The sequence below is a fragment of the Tachysurus vachellii genome, chromosome 4, assembly GCF_030014155.1.
Source record: "Tachysurus vachellii isolate PV-2020 chromosome 4, HZAU_Pvac_v1, whole genome shotgun sequence".
NCBI classification, from domain to species: Eukaryota; Metazoa; Chordata; class Actinopteri; order Siluriformes; family Bagridae; genus Tachysurus; species Tachysurus vachellii.
In genome coordinates, this window is record NC_083463.1 from 1,870,746 (window position 1) to 1,887,960 (window position 17,215).

Below are 17,215 nucleotides of genomic sequence, written 5' to 3' on the forward strand. Positions count from 1 at the left end.
ATGGGTGCACCGAATAAACTACTGAATAAATTACTGAATGCAGTATAAATATGCATAATAAAATGCAAAATGTGTTTATACTGAATAAACAATTGAATTTCAGTTATACCAAATAGACTTTTAAAGACGGTTAGAGTGCATAGTGAATAAATATTCATTCATTCACTCATCTTCTACCGCTTATCTGAACTACCTCGGGTCACGGGGAGCCTGTGCCTATCTCAGGCGTCATCGGGCATCAAGGCAGGATACACCCTGGATGGAGTGCCAACCCATCACAGGGCACACACACACACACTCATGCAATCACACACTAGGGACAATTTTCCAGAGATGCCAATCAACCTACCATGCATGTCTTTGGACCGGGGGAGGAAACCGGAGTACCCGGAGGAAACCCCCGAGGCACGGGGAGAACATGCAAACTCCACACACACAAGGCGGAGGTGGGAATCGAACCCCCAACCCTGGAGGTGTGAGGCGAACCTGCTAACCACTAAGACACCGTGCCCCCTGTGAATAAATATAATGCCCAAAATTCTAATGAATGAATTTAACGTTAAGAATCGAATACAAAGAATTATTACGTGAATAAAATGCATTGTTCTGTAAACAAACAAACAAACCAAGAAATAAATAAACATGTCACGTCAGCGCCAGAATCCTTGTGAAACTCCAACACCCAGAACACAACACAAACAGCCACTGAAGCCTCTCAGTTAGAAAAACAATAACAGATGAACTGAACTTTCAGCCAACGTCGTCATCTACAAGCGTAAGTAGCTCGTTATTGCTGCTGAAGCTCTCAAATGATTACCATACATTTACTTAAGTTGTTCTTCTTAGAAGTCAAGATAAAAACTGCTGTATTTTATTATAGATAGTTTCACTAACTAAATCTCACTCCAAGTGATGACGTCCTTGTGTTTAAATTAGTTTTTGTTCACAGTCAGATGTTGTTCATGTAGATATTTGATCATCTGACCAGACAGTCCTTCACCTTCCTCCTGGATTGCATTGATCGTCAAGTTTAATAAAGTCTTGTATACCTGCACCTTTATTTATTTATTTGTTTATTTTTGATTAATCTGTTATTAACCTGGGGGGCACGGTGGCTTAGTGGTTAGCACGTTCGCCTCACACCTCCAGGGTTGGGGGTTCGATTCCCGCCTCCACCTTGTGTGTGTGGAGTTTGCATGTTCTCCCCGTGCCTCAGGGGTTTCCTCCGGGTACTCCGGTTTCCTCCCCCGGTCCAAAGACATGCATGGTAGGTTGATTGGCATCTCTGGAAAATTGTCCGTAGTGTGTGATTGTGTGAGTGAATGAGAGTGTGTGTGTGTGTGTGCCCTGTGATGGGTTGGCACTCTGTCCAGGGTGTATCCTGCCTTGATGCCCGATGACGCCTGAGATAGGCACAGGCTCCCCGTGACCCGAGGTAGTTCAGATAAGCGGTAGAAGATGAATGAGTGAATGAGTGAGTGTTATTAACCTCTAGGACTTATTTCCACCTTATTTGCAGTGTTTTATTGTATAAGAAGCAAAAATAAATGAGAAAAGTGACATAAAGACATAAAGCAGACATTATTTTTTTTTTCTCATGAAAATAAATACATTTATTTATTATTAACATTATTTTTTTCCTACAAATTATATTATTCTAGATTACATTCCTGAACTGGAAAAATACACGGTAATAAGTCCACGCTATGTCAGGCTAAAGGCTGTGCAGAGAAGGAATCACAGGCTTTTTTTTTTTTCTTTACCTGTTTACATAAACATACTGTAGAAGATTCACACATTTCAGTGTCTGCATTACTGTAATCAGCCACAAGAGGATAGTGTGTCATGCTCGAGGCCTGCACAAGCACAGCTTACACACTCAGGACTAGGGTTAGGTGGGTCATTTTTTTTTTTTTATGTATTTACTTCCTTTATATTTAACACTCGTCTTTGTGTTGTGTGATGTAAAATGTTGTGCTCACTGTGTGGGATTGTGTGTTTTTTTTTGCTCTGAGGAAGATTTTATGCATGTGCAGGTACGTGGGCGAGAAGCTGGTGTTTGAAGATGTGTTCCACCTCAGCACAAAAACACAACACACACACACACAACACACACACAACACACACACACACACATCCATACTCCAGGCCTCACATTTTCTCTTATAATACACACCTCTGTTTCTTGGAGCTTAAACACATCAACTGTTTTGTTAGTAAAATCGATTCTTTGAATCGGTTCGTTGAATTGAATCGGTTCTTTAAATGCGTCGATCTATCCCATAGTTCCGGAAATTCCTTTTTTTTTTTTTTTTTTTAAACCTGCGTACTTCCAAATACATTTTATTCCCAAACATTGTAAATAATCTAATTTCTTAGTGGGCACGTGATGAGTTTTAACTGAAGTGACATTACGCTGTCACACTACTAATCGACAGCTACTCGACGGTTTATTTAGAAAACGTAAGAGAGACTTTGTTAATATTTTTACCTTTAAAAAAGAGTCTAAATTCGTTGTGGAATTTGTTGTTCGGAAACAAGCTCAAAAAAGTGTGTTTCTGAGAAGAAATAAAAAGGTTCCAGCTTCCTAAAAGGGATTTATTTAGGAACCCCTGATGTAGCTGGTGTTTAATGAGTTTAAACGGTTGTTAGCTTTTAGATAGAATCATTAAAAGAAAGGTAAACACTTCTGTGGTGGTGTTCAGCTTGTGTAAAGATCGTTGGGTTCTGTGGTGTGTGGGGCTCATGGGTTTGTTCTACATAATCATTTAAACTGGATTAACATTTTACACACTGACATGTGAAGACATATCAAAGTCCCAGGTGTTTAACTCACTGGACCCAAAAGAACCAGCACACCTTTGTGATAATGATGTTATTCACTATGGAAACATTTCAAGCTCAATTAAGTTTTTAATATTCATTAAATTATGTATTATATATATTAAATTCATAAAATTTCAACTTTTTTTCTTCTTCTTTTGCTTGAATTGATTATTGACACTAGCCAGAGAACAAGTGTTAGCAACATGCTAGCCAGAGAAGACCGTTGTTAGCAACATGCGATCCAGAGAACAGTGTTAGCAACATGCTAGCCAAAAAACAACAGTGTTAGCAACATTCTAGCCAAAGAACAAGTGTTAGCAACATGCTAGCCAGAGAACAGTGTTAGCAACATGCTAGCCAAAAAACAACAGTGTTAGCAACATTCTAGCCAAAGAACAAGTGTTAGCAACATGCTAGCCAGAGAACAGTGTTAGCAACATGCTAGCCAAAGAACAACAGTCTTAGCAACATTCTAGCCAAAGAACAAGTGTTAGCAACATGCTAGCCAGAGAACAACAGTTAGCAACATGCTAGCCAGAGAACAACAGTGTTAGCAACATGCTAGCCAGAGAACAGTGTTAGCAACATGCTAGCCAAAAAACAACAGTGTTAGCAACATTCTAGCCAAAGAACAAGTGTTAGCAACATTCTAGCCAGAGAACAACAGTGTTAGCAACATTCTAGCCAGAGAACAACAGTTAGCAACATGCTAGCCAGAGAACAACAGTGTTAGCAACATGCTAGCCAGAGAACAGTGTTAGCAACATGCTAGCCAAAAAACAACAGTGTTAGCAACATTCTAGCCAAAGAACAAGTGTTAGCAACATGCTAGCAGGAGAACAGTGTTAGCAACATGCTAGCCAGAGAACAACAGTGTTAGCAACATGCTAGCCAGAGAACAAGTGTTAGCAACATTCTAGCCAAAGAACATGTGTTAGCAACATGCTAGCCAGAGAACAACAGTGTTAGCAACATGCTAGCCAAAGAACAAGTGTTAGCAACATGCTAGCCAGAGAACAACAGTGTTAGCAACATGCTAGCCAAAGAACAAGTGTTAGCAACATGCTAGCCAGAGAACAACAGTGTTAGCAACATGCTAGCCAAAGAACAACAGTGTTAGCAACATTCTAGCCAAAGAACAAGTGTTAGCAACATGCTAGCCAGAGAACAACAGTGTTAGCAACATGCGATCCAGAGAACAACAGTGTTAGCAACATGCTAGCCAAAGAACAAGTGTTAGCAACATGCTAGCCAAAGAACAAGTGTTAGCAACATGCTAGCCAAAAAACAACAGTGTTAGCAACATGCGATCCAGAGAACAGTGTTAGCAACATGCTAGCCAAAGAACTTTTTTTACTGTAACTTCTTGCTATAGAAAAGTGATAAGGGGCGGAGTCGGGGGCGGGGTCGGGGCGTGTCCATGTAAACAGAAAACACAGCTTTTCTAACAGGTTAATACGCATGCGCGTCAGTCGTGGTTTAAACAATGTTCTACTGATTCTTTTGTACTTATATTGAGAAATTAAATAAATAAAAAACTGTCTATTTTATACCGAATTTGGATGTTTACGAAAGTGTGTTTGTTTCTTTCTGCTGTATTTAGTTTAGTTTGTCTGTGTTGAACTCCTGAGACCCGAACGGTCCTGAAGCCCTGACAGCTTCGTGCCGACTCCGTATTTATAGGGTTTCAGTGGGCATGACGTAATGAGGAGGAAAAGGGGGCGGGGCTTGTGAGGCGCTCCTGGTCGGCAGGTTGTCGCGCGTGCAGGAGTTTGCTTTGCGCTGTGCGCGCGACCGCCGGCGCAACTTCCCCCGCACAGCAGCGCAGCTCGCGCACCGCCGTCACCTCCACACCTTAACCAACTTTTCAGGACACACACACACACACACACGCGCGCGCGCACATACACACACGGAATAATCTGCGTGGAGAAATCTTCACGGTTCAGGATCGGATTCATAGTTGGCGCCTGGAAGGAAAAGGCTGTGTGACTGTAGCACTTCTTCTCCAGCATCTTCATCATCTTCATCCTGATCTTCTTCTTCTTCTCAGAATCTGCGGTGAAACACGGAAATTTATAACATGTCGGGCAAATTTCTGCTCCATGTCGTACTTCTGTGCGTGTTGCATGCGTGGTAAGTGCGTGTTCTCTCTCTCTCTCTCTCTCTCTCTCTCTCTCTCTCTCTCTCACACACACACACACACACACACACACACACACACACACACACACACACACACATACACACACACACGCACACACATATATACACACACACAAACTCTCTCTCTGTCTCTCTCTCTCTCTCTCTTACACACACACACACACACACACTGTATACACACACAAACTCTCTCTCTCTCTCTCTCTCTCTCTCTCTCTCTCCGATCTTGTGTTCACTGTGTGTGTGTGTGTGTGTGTGTGAGAGAGAGCGTGTTTGTGCACGTAATAATAATAATAATAATAATAATAATAATAATAATAATAATAATAATAATAAGCAGGTTTAATAGACCTAAAGTTTCATTCCCAGAACTTCTGTCCTCGTGCATGTGGTGTCTCAGCTTCCACCTGCACTAATCTCTTGTCATTAATGATGCATTCAGACCGGATATTGACGGCTTCACATGATCCGGGATGCTTTTCTGCTGCATGCTGTGCTGGGTTTTATTTTTGTGTTGTGTTTCTCAGCATCACATCAGCTCTAACCCTGCACCTCTGTAGCCAGCGTGCTGTATGAGACTGTAGCACATCACGCTCTAATAGCAGTCACATCAAGCCTCAATTAAAACCAGTCTTTTCACTCTACAAACTTTCTTTTTTCATTTATTTATTCATTGCATCAGCTCCTGTAATTATAATTATATTATAATTACATTGTATTTACATTATAATTATAATATACAATATATTTATAATTATACGTAATTATAAATTGATGTTCTTTTTTTCCCTTAAATATATCTTTTATTTAAAAAAAAACTTTTGATACACATAAGTGAGAAAACAGGTTAAAAAACCCTCCTGGTATTAATTTTTAAGTAAAATAAAATAAACAAAAATAAATATTCATGTCTAAGATATTTAACATCTACAGCCATGATGTGACCGGAATTATTATAAAGAACTATAACTCTGTTCATGATCTGCAAAACATGTACACAGGTTAGTAAGGAAGGCACGATGCAACTGATGTAGTCTATTAAAATATCTATTGAAATTAAAACAAAACAAAACAAAAAACATAAACCAAAAACAATTCACTTATTTATTTATTTATTTATTTATTTATTTAGTTAGTTAGTTAGTTAGTTAGTTAGTTAGTTAGTTAGTTATTGTGTGTAGAATATTTGTAAAGATGCATTATTATTATTATTATTATTATTATTATTATTATTATTATTATTTAATATTATTTTATTTTATTGCTTATCTCAGTAGGCTTTATGTTGCATCTACATCAATTTGCTCAATTAAATTCGGTTTAAATAAATAAATAAATAAATACATTAATTAATTAATTAAATATTTTAGCACATGTATATAACTACATTTGCTTTGCTCTGAGAATTATAATGGGTTTGGACTGCAGCAGAAATCAGAGGGAAGGTTTGTGTTAAATTACAGTCTGAAATGATGCTGATATTAATTATAGTTTATATTTTCATTAAAAAAAGCTATTTAATTGATTATTTGTATAAGTTTGTACCCTGAGCAGAAAGGGTTAACACTGCAACACACTGTATCAACGGTGTACTGTGTGTGTGTGTGTGTGTGTGTGTGTGTGTGTATGTGTGTGTGAGTGTGTGTGTGTGCGTGTGTATTGTTCAGGCAAAAAGCTCAGTTTGGATTGTAAAATAATAATGAACGATGAATAATGAATCACTTTTAAACTCTAGACTGCGTCCATTTTAAACTCAATCTTCATGTTCATTTTTATCTTCATGCAGCTTTAAACTGCAGAACCGATAAATACCTTCTGTCCAAATAAATTAATCACCATCGATGTTCTATAAAACCTATTTATCAGCACAGAGAAAAAAAAGCAGAAAATAATATCATAAAATAGGACAATAATAACAATGAGGCAAATAATAGCAGAGACAGAAAAAAGAACATAGATTAAAAAATAAGAAAGAATAATAATAAACTAGCTAAAATAATAATAATAATAATAATAATAATAATAATAATAATCAATAACTAATCAATAATAAGCTAATCATGTTTTTTTTTTCATTTTCATGACGGATGTTTAATGGTATGTTCCAAGATCCAAGTTTATACTAATGCGCTTGTTCTACTACATTGTTGTTTCCATAGCAACAGCTCATTCACAGGGAAAAAGTTGTTAATATGTTGTAGAGACGTTTATTTAACGTTCATGGAAGGAGTCTCCCGTGTCAAAGATAAAGCTGTAGCTTTAGGTTTTCTGACTGCAGGACAGAGGAGGGAGGAGTTTACGCTGCTTTCTTTGCGGTTTCTATGGTAAAATGCCGTTCGAAAAAGAGAGAGAGAGAGAGAGAGAGAGAGCGAGAGGGAGAGAGAGAGAAAGATGAAAATGATGAAGGTGAGGGAATTAATTAATGTTTAACGTTCAATTCAATTCAAGTTTATTTGTATAGCGCTTTTACAATGGACATTGTCTCAAAGCAGCTTTACAGAACATAAACATAGAGCAGAAGGTAAACATAAGGAGAAGTATAAAGAATTAATATAATAAAAATTCAAGATATATAGTTCACAGTGTGTATGTATGTACGTATGTATGTATGTATGTATGTATGTATGTATGTATGTATATATGTATGTATGTATATGTATTTATCCCCAATGAGCAAGTCTGAGGTGACTCAGGCAGCAGTGGCAAGGAAGAACTCCCTTAAAACTCCCTTAAACAAGGAAAAAACCTTGAGAGGAACCAGACTCAAAGGGGAACCTCATCCTCATATGGGTGACACTGGGGGTGTGATTATAAATATACAGTCTGATAAATGTTGTACTGGTGTAGGGATCACATGGAGTTCAGATCTCCTCTTAGTATCACAGAGTCCAACTGGAGCTGGTAGATCTGTAGATGTCTCAGGATTCTCACAGAGTCGCCCTCATCTCAGTGGAGGTCCAAAATCTTCATCGCATGGAAGACGATCGGAGCTGGTACAATGTCTGGATGTCTCGGGATGGGTAGAAAGAGAGAAGCAGTGTAGAGGGATTAACATATCTGCTGTTCATAAAAATGTGCAAGTCTGATATAATAGAGCACAATATTATGGGATGTATTATGTGTACGCCTGACTAAAGAGATGAGTTTGTAATCTACATTTAAACTGAGAAAGTGTGTCTGAGCCCCGAACACTATCAGGAAGACTATTACAGAGTTTGGGAGCTAAATAAGAAAACGCTCTACCACCTTTAGTAGTCTTAGATATTCTGGGAACTAGCAGAAGTCCTGAGTTTTGTGATCTCAGAGAGCGTGAAGGATTGTAAAGTGTTAGAAGACTAGTTAGAACGTTAGTGATAAACAGCTAGAAATGGATAAATAATCCCAAAGTTCTCTAGCAGCAGCACACACGCTGAGTGTTGTGTGTTATACAGTATGTTAATGGTCTATAATTGTCGTGTCTCCTGTAGTTTTCAAACTGTGGCATCTGAAGATGAGGAGTACGACGACGTGACCGTCAGTCAGATGCTGTCGCCCAAAAAGAACGAGATGGACGCCACGCAGATCCTGAACAACCTCCTGAAGGAGTATGATAAGAAGCTCCGCCCGGACATTGGAGGTGAGTGGACTTCACTAATCCTCGGGTTTTCTGGAGGTCCTGCCTGCTTTGGGACATGTGGGTTTCTGGTGTCTCCAGATCTTTCTGAACAGGTTTACTGTCTTCGTAGGGGAGATTGGGGTCAGCATCATGTTCATGCTAACAAACTGCTTCCTACTAGCTTAAGATTAGCAAAGCCAACTAAGTGTACTAGCACCGTGCACACACCATGATGGAGCCACCAACCAACCCAGTCTGCTGCTTTCTGTCATGCTTTAATTTACTTACTATTTCTTCTGTCTCACATTTCCTGTTTGTAAGAGAATAAACAGGAAGTAACTGCAGGTGAACTGAAGAAACCAGACCTTATGCTCCAAGGAATCAGTTGTTTGGATTTGTTGCTATACTGAATTTGAGATAATTTGAACTGAATTGAGAAACTCTCAGTTCAGATGTTTGTGGATTTTTTGTGAAATCACTTTCTCTTCCTGAATTTGTGATAGAAATCTTGTGTAAGTGAAACGTTCAGCTAGCTCGTCAGTTAGCATGACTGATGTAGCTGACAGTGATTAGCTGGTTAGCTTCAGAGCATCAAAGTTTAAGATGGAGGACAGTGTGGGGGGGGTAAGTAACTGATTTATTTAACAACATCGAAATAACAAACTGACTTCAACAGGAAGACTTTAAACACACACACACTCATACACACACACACTCATACACACACACACACACACACACACACACACACACTCAAACTCACACACACATACTCACACACATACTCACACACACACTCACATAGGCCTGTGGTAGCCTAATGGTTAAGGTGTTGGGCTACCAATCAGAAGGTTGTGAGTTTGATCCCAGGTTCACCAAGCTGCCACTGTTAGGCCCCTGAGTAAGGCCCTTAACCCTCAATTGCCCAGCTGTATAAAAATGAGATAATGTAAGTTGCCCAGCTGTATAAAATTGGGATAATGTAAGTCGCTCTGGATAAGGGCGTCTGCCAAATGTAAATATACTCACACATACACACTCAAATACACTCACATACACACTCAAATTCCCACACACATATACTCACACACACACATACATACACTCACACACACACATACACTCACACACACACATACACTCACACACACACATATATATATCCAGGCTCCAAGCCTAGGCAGCAGGAGAGGGACGGCAGTGAAAAGGTGAAGTGGTTCTCTCCAGGAGCGTAGCGTAGGCCCAGCCGGCAATCTGAAGTCCTGGAACAGCTGGAGGTTTCTGAAAAAGAATATCAAAGAGACAACATCCATTAGTTCCATCAGGCCGCCTTTTCCTCTCCCTAGCCTCTGAATTTAGCTTACTGCTGTATTCTCCTCCTGGAGGGTGAATGCTCCTGATTGGCCCGTGCTTTTTGGCCGCCCCACCTCACTCTCACTCCTAGCGGTGCTGGCCATGGTGCTGAAGTTTGAGAGATCGCACTCAGCACCGCTGGCCAAGGTGCTGAACCGCCATGTTTTACACTCTCTCTTCTTGGCCGCCGATGCAGAGGGCGAAGAGCGTTTTTTCCTCCATGAATTTGTGGTGGTGCACGTGCTGCCGTCACAGCAAACCCTCCCCTTTGCTCTGAGCCCCTTCCTAGTAGCAGTCGTCCCAGCAGGGCGTAGAGCCTTGAGAGGTCAGCTCTTGGCTCGGTTTAGGACCTGGAACGAGAAATCTTGTACATCCTGGACGGGACAAGAAGACATCCGCGACCTGGTCCAGGAGCTCTGTAGTGCTGCTGGGCTGGTATGAGATCATCTCCTCTCCTTACTAGGGCATGCTCTTGGGGATCTGTGTGGAGGGACAGACAGACACCACAGCCGGCAGGGGAATCCATTTTTTCAAAATGTTGATGTTATATAATTGAGTGTCTGCACGCTTACCTGGCTGTTGCAACCAATAGTTTACAGGTCCCACCTTCTTGAGGAATAGGAGTTCAGGAATGGCGGACCTTGGTCGCTGAGGATGTCCTTGGGGATCCCGGCTCGCTGATTAGCTCTCTGGCAACAGTCTGGGAGGTGGCTTTCCGAAGTGGGACCGCCTCTGGGTCGCAGGTGGCATAGTACACTATTACCATGATATATTCATGACCCCAGGCAGACCTCGCTAGGGGCCCGATGAGATCCATGCCAATCCTTTCAAATGGGACGCCAATAATAGGAAGGGGAATAAGGGAGGCCGGCGCTGGCTTCTGGGGAGAAGTCCGCTGGCACAGACGCAGGCCCTGCAAAATCCCAGGACCTCTGTATTCATGCCAGGCCATGTAAATCGATCCCACAGCTTTTCTAGCCTGTTCTTGGGGCCAAGATGGCCCCCTAATGGGTGCGTGTGGGCTAGGTGGAGGAGGAGAGGAGTACCCTGGCTTGGCACCACCAGCAGCTCACAGGGTTTTCCTCTCCTGTCTGTGTAGAAGTATAGAAGCCCATTTCTCACCAGGAAGAACGATGGGGGTAGCAGCCAGATGGGATCAGTGTTTGCTCCTTCTACCTGTAGGACCTGGCCCCATCAGTGCTTTAGCCGGTCATCCTCCTTTTGTTCCTTCCCGAAACCCCTCATCTGGGTGGCCTGCCGAAACAGTGAAGAGAGAGGGTTAGTAAGTGACTGGGACATGCCTGGAGAGGAGTCTCTGGCATTGCATTCCTCACGAGCCATACACGCCCAACGGTCCCGGGCCCTTTTTCTTTTTTTCCAGTCTACTCTTGGTAGTGGTTGTCATGGTGTTGGCAAAACCTGGCCAGTCGTGTCCCAGCAAGAGGGGAACAGGGAGATCTAGGATAAGGCCGAACGGGCATTGGCATGGACACATGAGACCACGAGAGTCCCTACCGACCTTTTTGGGTTGGGCGGGGAGGAGGGGTTAGTATGGCCGGCCGGGCCAGCATGACCATACTCCCTGAATCCAAGAGCGTGGACACTGTGTGGCCATTTACCTCCACGGTAAGGCGGTGGCCCTTTGGAATGGTGGGGGTGTGCAGGCCGCAACTCGCGAGCCATTGTTTGTGGGCCTGCGTTTACAGCTTTCCGTTCCTCAGCTGGTAGTGCCCGTAGGAACTGGTCCATGGCTGCTTTCTCTGTGACCTCCTTGGTGGTAAGTCAATCATACTGTAACCACTGCCTGACGATATGCAGCAGTTCGTCCATCTGTGGACAGGGGTTGCTGGCTGGTTCATACCGCCATCTATTGAAATTGCCAGCTGCAGTAACGTGGGATCGACCACAGCAGAGGAGACTCTCTTCTTTTACTGTCTCATAATCTCGGGCGCTCTCTGGATCCAGCGCATAATACGCCAGTTGGGCAACTCCACAGAGCAGCGGAGCTAGGGGGTCGCCCCAGTCCTGCTTGAAACAGCCCTCCCGGTCCTCAGCACACTCAAAGGTGTCCAGGAATGCCTACACTTCATTTTTGGCACTGAGCTTAGTGAGCCTGAGCTGAGCATTGCGGCCGGGATCAGGGAGGGGGATTGATGCGGCAGCTTTAGTAATTCTTCTGTGGTGTTCTTGACACTTTGGGCCAGCTCCTGGGTCACGCCATGCTGATGGAGGCTGGCCTGCAGAAGATGCTGTAGAACCTGATCCACAGTGGGTTCGGGAGCTTCCTCCGTGTCCGATGCCCGCATTCTCCACCAGTGTAGGGCACTTAGAGAGATGGGACACGGAAGAATAGGCACAGAGACAGGATTAGAGCAAGCAGTGTCGTTGTTTTGTTTTTCTTCAGGTTACTAGTGCAATTTTAGTGCAGCATAAAGTCAGTGAAAAGGAGAAAAATAAATAGCTACTTCCTTTAAGTGGTTGTAGGGGCAAAATCCCGTCTCCCAGCATAGGTAGCAGTCGGGGGACGGCAGTGAAAATGTGAAACAGTCCTCTCCAGGAGCGTAGCGTAGGCTCAGCCGGTAATCTGAAGTCCTGGATCAGCTGGTTTCTGAAAAAGAATATCAAAGAGACAACATCCTTACCTAACCCTAGCCTCTGAACCTAGCTTACTGCTGTGCTCTCCTCCTGGAGGGTGAATGCTTTAGCGGCGCTCCTGATTGGCCCGTGCTTTTTGGCGGGAGGTTCGGCCACCCCGCCTCACTTGCACTGTCAACTGTGCTGGCCATGGTGCTGAACTGCCGCGTTTTACACTCTCGCTCTTCTTGGGTGCCTATGCAAAGAGCGGTTTTTCCTCCATGAATTTGCGGCGGTGCACGTGCCGCCGTCACAATACACACACACAAACACACACACTCAAACTCACACACACATACACTCACACACATATATACACACACACTCAAACTCACACACACACATATACTCAAATACACACACACACACACACACACACACACACACACACACACACACTTTAACCTTTATAAACTGCACTCAGTCTGTAGTTAAGGACAGTCATTTGATGCTGCAGTAAGAACAAGCCTCGGTGCCTGTGACTCTACTGAGCTGCCAACCCAAGTGTATTGTGGGTAAGCTAGAGGTTCCTTACTATCTTTCCTTATATTTCTACTTACTTCAATAAGGAACAGTCATAAAACACATTTCACTACATCATCCTGTGTGTGCTTGTGTATGTGACAGATGAATTCTGTGTGAATGATTAGCTCTGATTGTGTGTTTGTTAAAAATCTCCATGTAGAAGCTCAACACTTTATAGGCAGTTGTTCTGTAAAGTCCAGTGTTTATGGACAGAAGAGTGGATCATGAAGCGTCATGCCTCCTCTTGTGTTTTTGTGTTTTTAATGTTGTTATTGTAGAAATATTCATACTGAAGGAAATTTCTGTCTTATATAAAGACATAAAGAGAGTTTATTGCTTACTGACGTCACGTTTGTTATTGTTGAGTATAGTGTTGATTAATTCTCTCTAACAGCAACTCCGAATATATCGCGGGCTTATATTACGCGCTTGCTCTGCCGCCTTATCGTTTCCATAGCAACAGCTTGTTCAGCAGATGCTCTGTATGCTGTGGAGAAGTTTCTGTATTGTGTGTGGAAGGAGTCTCCAGTGTCAGAGCTCCCACATCCGCGTCATCGATGATTATTTTTCTTTAACAGAACCACACGTGGTGTTTTAATTCTGTCATGAATTATTATATTTTCTCAAAATGAGTCATTTTTTTCAGAGCTTTTGTCTGAAGTCTGATGTTTTGTTTTTCTTAAGGTCAAAATTCCAATTAATTTCAACCACAAGTGAAGTTATTTTCTTCAAAGCCCTAAAACACACACACACACACACACACACACACACACACACACACACAGATCTAATGCTTTCTGACAATTTCCCCCAACTTCCAGAGCTAATTAAGAGCTCAGTGGCGGCTCACATCGCTCCTATACATAACGCCTTGCTCGCCTGAACACGTTTATAAATTCTAATCGGAGCTCTGAGACTTGGGAGGAAAACAAACATGGAGGCTGAGTTTGCTGTCCTGGGTGCAGGACAAATAAAAACAGTGCGGTCCTTTTTTTTCCCCATCTTTATTTTTCCTTGTTGTAGTTTTCTTCTTCTAATAACATCGTCACACCGATCCCACTCACAGCCGAGCGTTCACAATGTTACCTGTTACATGTTCTTTAAACCGGGTGAAAATATTTCAGCCGTTCTCTGTTAGCTGCCATCATGTTGACCAAGAACCAACAGGTAGAAAAAAATGAACAGGTGTATGGTGAGAAAAATAAAATGAAAAACATTTTGTAGAAATAAATAGAAATGTAATTTTGCACTTTGTATTTCTGTGAAGCTGCTTTGTGACAGTGTTTCTTGTTAAAAGCCCGACACAAATGGAATTGAATTAAATAGAATTAAATGAAATTAAATAGTGTGAGTCATGTGTTTAGATTAAATAAATGAAAATGAAGAACATAGAAGTAGAAGAACAAAAAAAATAGAGTTGTTGAATGTTGGTCACTTCGTGCACTCGACACTTACGCAACAGGTCTGAGGTAAGGGACATGACTCACCTTTGTCTCTTCTTGCTCTCATGAAGCTTGGAGGTGATTTAAGTTGATTACATGACAGATACATGACAGATGCATTAAATAATTGAATTAATGTCAGTCGCAAACATTGTTAAATTTGACGGAATGGCATCGAGCCGAAGGCACTGCGGACGTCGTAGATTACGGTGAACAAGGACATGAGCCATTTTTTGGTCTGTCTCTGACACACTCACTTCACCCGAGGGCTCGGCTTATTCACGCCAGCGTTGTTTCTTCATTAGACTCTGTTTTTCTTTTTTTCTCTCGCCCGTACATTAACCCCGGTCCGCTCGGCTGCTCTGAGGCTAATGCACTTCTCATTACCGACTTTCAGCTGTTCCACTCATAGCAGCGTCTTCCACATTTGTTCAAGGTGTTTGTTGTTGAATTTTTATTTTATTTTATTTCATGGCTGCTGCTCTCAGTGCTTCTCGTGGCAGGTAATAAAAACATGAAGTGTCCTTGCTCAGGTGTTCGTCTGTTAATGGGCTCAGTTGCCATAATGGAGACTAATGCCAGTCTTGAGACACGGCTCACTTTGGAGTTGTAGAATTGTATAACGATGACCCGATTTACTGAAATCAGCCTCAACATAAAGAGGTCATGTTTTTTGTGGATATCAGGAAGTGAAGCTCAGCTGATTTGTAAAGAATAAAACACAGTGTGTGTGTTCTAAAATAACCTTTAATAAGAACACCAAATTTTTCTGACATCAGCGCAATTATTTCAACCAATAAACCGCTTTATAAAGTGACTAAAGATCACAGTGTATTTTTTAGCCATTTAAAGTTACACCGGATGACGTGGAAGCTCCTAAACAGAGTTCCTGTAATCGTGGTCCTCTGTGTGCGTGGTCCTCTGTGTGCGTGGTCCTCTGTGTGTGTGGTCCTCTGTGTGTGTGGTCCTCTGTGTGTGTGGTCCTCTGTGTGTGTGGTCCTCTGTGTGTGTGGTCCTCTGTGTGCGTGGTCCTCTGTGTGCGTGGTCCTCTGTGTGTGTGGTCCTCTGTGTGCGTGGTCCTCGTGCGTGGTGCTCTGTGTGCGTGGTCCTCTGTGTGTGTGGTCCTCTGTGTGCGTGGTCCTCTGTGTGCGTGGTCCTCTGTGTGCGTGGTCCTCTGTGTGCGTGGTCCGCAGTGTCTGTGGTCCTCTGTGTGTGTGGTCCTCTGTGTGTGTGGTCCTCTGTGTGTGTGGTCCTCTGTGTGTGTGGTCCTCTGTGTGTGTGGTCCTCTGTGTGCGTGGTCCGCAGTGTCTGTGGTCCTCTGTGTGTGTGGTCCTCTGTGTGTGTGGTCCTCTGTGTGTGTGGTCCTCTGTGTGTGTGGTCCTCTGTGTCTGTGGTCCTCTGTGTGCGTGGTCCTCCGTGTGTGTCGTCCTCCGTGTGCGTCGTCCTCCATGTGCCTCATCCTCAGTGTTTCCTCCTCAGTGCATCGTCCTCCGTGTGGCGTCCTCAGTGTGCGGCATCCTCAAGGCTTCCTCCTGGTGTGTCATTCTTTGTGTGCGGTGGTTCATGACACCATGTTTTAGTTTCCTCACCTGACTGTGTTCACTGGTCTCATGTTCATCACGAGAGTCGTTTGTTCCCTCTGCTAGTTTTATTCTCTTTCTTTATTATTATCTCTTTCTGAAGTCTGGCATGTTTCTTGTTGCCTCCTGTCTCCAGTCTCCTTCTAGATCAGATTAACTTCTTTAAAAATTGTTTAAATATTTTTAATGGACAACCCTGAATAAAATATGTCTTAATTTACGTTTATTATGTATCATTTGTTAACATGCAATTAGAGAAAATGACTCGTCTTTGTAATGCCTCATAAAATCCTTCTAATCCGGTGAAGTTGCGAGTGTGTGTGTGAGAGAATGTTTGTGTGAGAATAGGTGTATGTGTGTGTGTGTGTGTGTGTACACTATGCACGTGTGTGTCTGTGTGTGTGTGTGTCAGTGTGTGTGTGTGTACAGTATGCACGTGTGTGTCTGTGTGTGTGTGTGTCTGTGTGTGTCTATGTGTGTGTGTGTACAGAATGCACCTGTGTGTCTGTGTGTCTGTGTGTGTGTCTGTGTGTGTCTGTGTGTCTGTGTGTGTCTGTGTGTGTTGTGTGTGGGTGTGTACAGTATGCACGTGTGTGTCTGTGTGTGTCTGTGTGTGTGTACAGTATGCACGTGTGTGTCTGTGTGTCTGTGTGTGTGTATGTGTGTCTGTGTGTGTATGTGTGTGTGTGTGTGTGTGTGTGTGTGTGTGTGTATCTGTGTGTGTGTGTTTGTGTGTGTCTGTGTGTGTGTGTATCTGTGTGTGTGTGTCTGTGTGTGTCTGTGTGTGTGTGTACAGTATGCACGTGTGTGTCTGTGTGTGTGTGTCTGTGTGTGTGTACAGTATGCACGTGTGTGTCTGTGTGTGTCTGTGTATCTGTGTGTGTGTCTGTGTGTGTGTATAATTGTGCTCTAATTGTGTCAGCTCTCTTTCAGGATAAAGTATGAAGGGAAAATCCTCTGAAGTGGGTCATTTGTATGTCTTAACACATGCATAACAATAACACACACACATACACACACACAAACACACACACATACACACACACACACACTCTACAGGAAGGAGGCCACACTATGAGCACCCACCAGTCAGT

The 17,215-nt window shown here is 42.7% G+C and overlaps 1 protein-coding gene across 1 annotated transcript in view; it reads left to right on the plus strand.

Annotated features, from left to right (window-relative positions):
* The first annotated feature begins 4,879 nt into the window (after positions 1–4,879).
* Positions 4,880–17,215, plus strand: part of LOC132843902 (gamma-aminobutyric acid receptor subunit gamma-3) — a 124,167-nt gene continuing 111,831 nt past the window's right edge. Inside the window, exons 1-2 of the mRNA XM_060867025.1 lie at positions 4,880–4,962; positions 8,460–8,608. Coding sequence (XP_060723008.1) covers positions 4,910–4,962; positions 8,460–8,608 — 202 coding nt within the window. The 5' untranslated portion in view covers positions 4,880–4,909. The remainder of the gene's footprint in view (positions 4,963–8,459; positions 8,609–17,215) is intronic.